Source organism: Colobus angolensis, unplaced genomic scaffold (genome assembly GCF_000951035.1).
Source record: "Colobus angolensis palliatus isolate OR3802 unplaced genomic scaffold, Cang.pa_1.0 Scaffold39, whole genome shotgun sequence".
In the NCBI taxonomy this organism is placed as follows: Eukaryota; Metazoa; Chordata; class Mammalia; order Primates; family Cercopithecidae; genus Colobus; species Colobus angolensis.
This window is the reverse complement of record NW_012117265.1, coordinates 4,165,020-4,170,688: the sequence shown is the minus strand read 5'-3', so window position 1 is coordinate 4,170,688 and position 5,669 is coordinate 4,165,020. Positions and strand designations below refer to the sequence as shown.

At 44.7% G+C, this 5,669-nt stretch overlaps 1 protein-coding gene across 1 annotated transcript in view; it reads right to left on the bottom strand.

The window, feature by feature from the left end:
• The window catches only part of ZNF699 (zinc finger protein 699), a 14,011-nt gene that overhangs the window by 6,364 nt on the left and 1,978 nt on the right, over positions 1-5,669 (bottom strand). Inside the window, exons 2-3 of the mRNA XM_011954912.1 lie at positions 2,796-2,848; positions 120-246 (exon numbers count right to left, since the gene is read on the bottom strand). Of these exons, the coding sequence (XP_011810302.1) occupies positions 120-246; positions 2,796-2,843 (175 nt within the window). The 5' untranslated portion in view covers positions 2,844-2,848. The remainder of the gene's footprint in view (positions 1-119; positions 247-2,795; positions 2,849-5,669) is intronic.

Genomic DNA, 5,669 nt, shown 5'->3' with positions numbered 1-5,669 from the left:
ATATCTGTCTTACTTATCAATGTCTTCCCATTCCTCAGCCCAAATTCTAGAATAAAGTCAATTTAGTGAGATAAAATAACTTTCTAAACAACTATATGAAAGAATCTTGCCATTCTTACCTAGTGAGGCCAGGTTCTGGAAGTTTTCCAGCATCACTTCTCTGTAGAGGTTCCTCTGAGCAAGATCCAGCAAAGCCCATTCTTCCTGGGTAAAGTCCACAGCCACATCCTCAAAGACTACTGAGTCCTAAAACATACCACAAATTCTATTCAGAAAGGTACAATTCCTCCAATGTGTATAAGAGGACAGATGAGGCTGACAACATTGAGGAAATGAGAGTCATTTCATAGGAAGTTCAGAAGATCCCAGCATCTACTCTAGGACTCAGTCAACAAATCTCTCTTTCTATCTATACATAATTCATCACTGATCAAATCCTGGCTTGTAGATTTAATACTTCTAAAATACTAAATTGCCAGGCAAATTGGGTGAAGCCTATAATCCTAGCACTTTGGGGGGCCAAAGCAGGAGGACTACTTGAGCCCAGGAGTTTAAGACCAGCCTAGGCAACAGAACACGGTGAGAATCAGTCTCTACCAAAATTTTTTTAAAAACAGCTGGATGTGGTGGTGTGTGCCTATGGTGGCAGCTACTCCGGAGGCTGAGGTGGGTGGGAGGATTGCTTGAGCCGCGAGGTTGAGGCTGCAGTGAGCATGACCATGCACTCTAGCCTGGACAAAAAACAAAACAAAAAACAAAACAAAAAAACACTAAATTTATCTCCCCACAGTTTGATGCCAATGAGCTAGGAAAAAAGAAAGTGTTTTTCCCACCCTTTTACATAGTCACTCAATACTGTACAGAACACTTCTGACACCACATGTGTGGGGGATGTTTTCCACACACACCAAGCAATTCCCCAGTGGACACCAGCTGGGTATCCTACCATTTGCTTCTGATACTATCTACCTGGAGATTCCACGGGCTGGAGATTCCACAGGAGGTCCCACTAAACTGCCTCCCACTTCAGATGCCAATCCCAAGTTAAAAGGCTGTCAATTATACTTCTGACTGGCTAAAATCAGGGCTCCTACTGCCCTCTCCTTGAGTTCGATTAATTTCCTGGAACAACTCACAGAACTCAGGGAAACATGTGTCTTGGTTTATCACCAAGGACATTACAAAGTACACAGATAAAACAGCCAGATGAAGAGATGGACAGGCCAAGGTAGGGTGGGAAGCGGTGCAGAGATTCCATGCCCCCTCCTGGCATGCCACCCTCCAGGAACTACCACACATCCAGCTATCCACGAGCTCCTCAGGCCAGTCCTTTGGGTTTTTAAGGAGGCTCCATCATAGGCATGGCTGATTTAAGTCCCAATCCTCTGATCTTGCCTGCGTCTTTCTGAACCAGCCCCCATTCTGAGGCTCTCTAGGGGCTTCCAGACCCCAACCATCTCATGAGCACACAAAAGACCCTCTTATTGCTCCAGAGATTACAAGGGCTTTTAGGAACTCTGTGCTAGGAAACAGGATGAAAACCAAATTGTTTTCTTTTTTTTTTTTTTGAGACGGAGTCTCGCCCTGTCACCCAGGCTGGAGTGCAGTGGCACCATCTCAACTTATTGCAACCTCCACCTCCCTGGTTCAAGCAATTCCCCTGCCTCAGCCTCCCAAGTAGCTGGGATTACAGGCACATGCCACCATGCCCAGCTATTTTTTTTTTTTTTTTTTGGTATTTTCAGTAGAGACAGGGTTTCACCATTTGGCCAAACTGGTCTCGAACTCCCGACCTCAGGCAATCTGCCCACCTCAGCCTCCCAAAGTGCTGAGATTACAGGTGTGAGCCACCGTGCCCAGCCCCAAATATGTATTTCACAATATCATAGATGGTGACCAATGCCAGTCTTACGATGGCCTAGAAAAGTCCAGAGTATATTGAAGAAATGAGAGAAATGCTCTGGAAATGAAACAGTTTCCACATTGACATCATCAATTCCTTACTACAGAAATAACTTCACCTGTTACTTTGTTCCCACCACAGCAATCACTACAACATTAAACACAGGGTCAAATCTAGATGGGGTTTTAATGAATAAAAATACACTGAGAGAATAGAAGCTTTTCATTCTCACAAACCTGAGAAGCCCAGGAGCCTGCACAATCACAACTTTGAAGCGAGGCCCACAGCTGGTCATACTTCCTTGTATTCTAGGCCAGTAGTCAACAAACTATGGCACATGGACTATATCCAAGTTGCCATTTGAATGCATAAATATTTGTTGGAACACAATAAAACATGTGTTTATGTACTGTCTATGGCTGCTTTTGCACTAAAATGGCGAAGCTGAATTGCAATAGAAACACTATGGCCAGTCAGACACAGTGGCTCACGCCTGTAATCCCAACACTTTGGGAGGCCGAGCCGGGCAGATCACAAGGTCAGGAGATCAAGACCATCCTGGCCAACATGGTTGAAACCCCATCTCTACTAAAAATACAAAGTTAGCCGGGAGTGGTGGCACATGGCTGTAGTTGCAGCTACTGGGGAGGCCGAGGCAGGAGAATCGGTTGAAGCAGGGAGTTGGAGGCTACAGTGAGCCGAGATGGTGTCACTGCACTCCAGCACAGAGCGAGACTCTATGTCGAACAAAAAAAGAAACACTATGGCCTTCAGTGCCTAAAATACTATGTGGTCCAATATAGAAACAGAATGGTGACTTGTGCTCTAAAACACTGAGGGAGACCTGGTGCAATGGAAATATTCTTTTGGACAATTATTACCTTTTACTTACCTGTATGCTATTTTTCTGTAATTCAACAGTTGTTCTTTCCTCCTCCATGTCCCCTTCATGAAGAAAAGCAGGATATTGAGAAGTTAAAAGTAAAGAAGATAACATGAGAAGCCAGACCTCCCCAAAATTCCCACACTCATGAGCCTGGATAGTTGCAGCCCATCAATTGTAAGTAACAACTCCCCTCAACACACACATAGACACACACGCACACACACACACACGCAAATATACGCTGCTCTTGTGGGAAAGTGGAACAACCTTACCTCGCCCTAGAGATAGAAACAGTGCTCTGGTTCTTGCTGATCATAAAGAAGAGGTTAAGAGTGCTATTTTGTAAGTTAACTGAAGACTAGAAAAGTCTGGTTGTATATTTGCCCATGATAACAAAAAGTATAAAATGTATCCGGGAATATCTTCCACAACATGAATAAACACTCCCTGTCTCAAATTCAAGAAAGCAATGATTTATACGCCAGGCTTCTGGGAGTTCCACTCCCAGTATTTCTTACTTCTGCACCCCTTGGTGGGCTAACAGACTTTGCTGCTCAGCCCTAGACCACTACCCCTGCCCCCATGAGCTGCAGGGTCCCCAAAACCTGAGAAAGAGCGTCAACTTTTTTTTTTTTTTTTTGAGACAGAGTCTCCCTCTTTCTCCCAGGCTGGAGTGCAGTGGTGCGATCTCGGCTCACAGCTCACTGCAAGCTCCGCCTCCCAGGTTCACGCCATTCTCCTGCCTCGGCCTCCTGAGTTAGCTGGGACTACAGGCACCCGTCACCATGACCGGCTATTTTTTTGTGTATTTTTAGTAGAGACGGGGTTTCACCGTGTTAGCCAGGATGGTCTCCATCTCCTGACCTCGTGATCCCCCCTGCTTGGCCTCCCAAAGTGTTGGGATCACAAGCGTGAGCCACCGCGCCCGCCAGAGCATCAGCCTATTGAATTCCATATGCAGGAGGTAGAGAAGGCCGCTATGTTGTGAAAAACATGCTAAATTTGCCTGCACAGTACAGGAGTAGCAGAATAAGACTACTTGGCCAAGCGCGGTGGCTCATGCCTGTGATCCCAGCACTTTGGGAGGCCGAGGTGGGTGGATCACGAGGTCAGGAGTTCAGGACCAGCCTGACCAACATGTATTTACTAAAAATTCAAAAATTAACCGGGCATGGTGACGCGCGACTGTAATCTGAGCTACTCAGGAGGCTGAGGCAGGAGAATCGCTTGAACCCGGAAGGCGGAGGTTGCAGCCAGCTGAGATCACCCACTGCACTCCAGCCTGGGTGACAGGGCAAGACTCCATCTCAAAAAAACAAACACAAAAATACTTGACCTGTGTCAGACCTGATGTGGTATCTGCAGGGCTGTTTCACAAATTTCAAACAAGGAAATATTAACAGTTACCTCCACTGCAATGGAACAAGTAGCATTTTTAAAAGCCAATTAAAAAAACTGTAACATTCTTCGCTGTATTAGTAACAATATATGCCAGCTGGGCAACCCTGATGTGAGAATGACTTTGCAAAGAAATGGCCACATTTTAGAATATTTCTCACAGAAGCTCTGCAATTCAAATGTTATTATAACCAGTTTAGAGTTATCTTAGAAAGACTCAATTAACCACATGTTCAATATTAACCCATTAGACAGCTGCTGAGGCAGGGTATGAATGCAGGCCTATTTGTCTTCAAAACCCAAACACCCCGTAAGTACATTTCTGAACACATACCTTAAATTTTAATTGTTATTAAGCCCCTTATTCCCTAGTTTTACCAGGATTTAGCCTAGAACCCTATTCAGCACTACGGAGAGTGGACAAATGAAGCATTCTAATCAAATATGCTGGGTGTGGTAGCTCTTGCTTGTAATCCCAGCACTTTGGGAGGCAAATGTAGGGGGATCACATGAGGTCAGGAGTTCGAGACCAGCCTGGCCAAAATGGCAAAACCCCGTCTCCACTAAAACTACAAAAATTAGCCAGGCATGGTGGTGCACAGCTGTAGTCCCAGCTACTCGGGGGGCTGAGGCAGGAGAATTGTGTGAACTCAGGAGTCGGAGGTTGCAGTGAGCCAAGATCACACCACTACACTCCAGCCTGCGCGACAGAGCCAGACTCTGTCTCAAAATAAATAAATAAATAATCAAATATGCTATCTTTGAGCTCCTTCTCCTAAGGTCTATGTCTTGGGCAATGATACTTCCCTTATAGCCCTTACCTCCTTCATTTCATATTTATTTAGGTAACATTTATCCTGACCTTACTACATGAAGTCACAAGGAATAAGGCATAGAAAAAAAAAAAAAAGAAAGAAAAATCCTGAAGTAAATGAATGTTATAATATTTTGGGGTAAGACACTAAGTAAACAAAATACATCAGGTAGAGATACATGCTATATAAAAAGTGTAGTACATTATACGGATAAGGAGACACATAACATATTTCTTTTTAGCAAGTCAGGGCAGGTAATGTGGCAGGGTAGAAGCAGAAAATTAAAATAACTGTTTCAGATGATGCTGGAATTTCAGAAGGTTTAGTACATCTATTATATATTTATAAGCATTATCAACTCCCAGAGGAAAAAAAAATCAGTATTGGCCAGGGACCGTGGCTCATGCCTGTAACCCTGGCATTTTGGGAAGCCAAGGTGGGTGGATCACAAGGTCAGGAGTTCAAGACCAGCCTGGCCAAGATGGTGAACCCCATCTCTACTAAAAATACAAAACAATTAGCTGGGCATGGTGGCAGGTACCTGTAATCCCCACTACTTGGGAGGCTGAGGCAGAGAATTGTTTGAACCCCGGAGGTGGAGGTTACAGTGAGTCGAGATCTTGCCACTACACTCCAGCCTGGGTGACAGAATGAGACTCTATCTCTA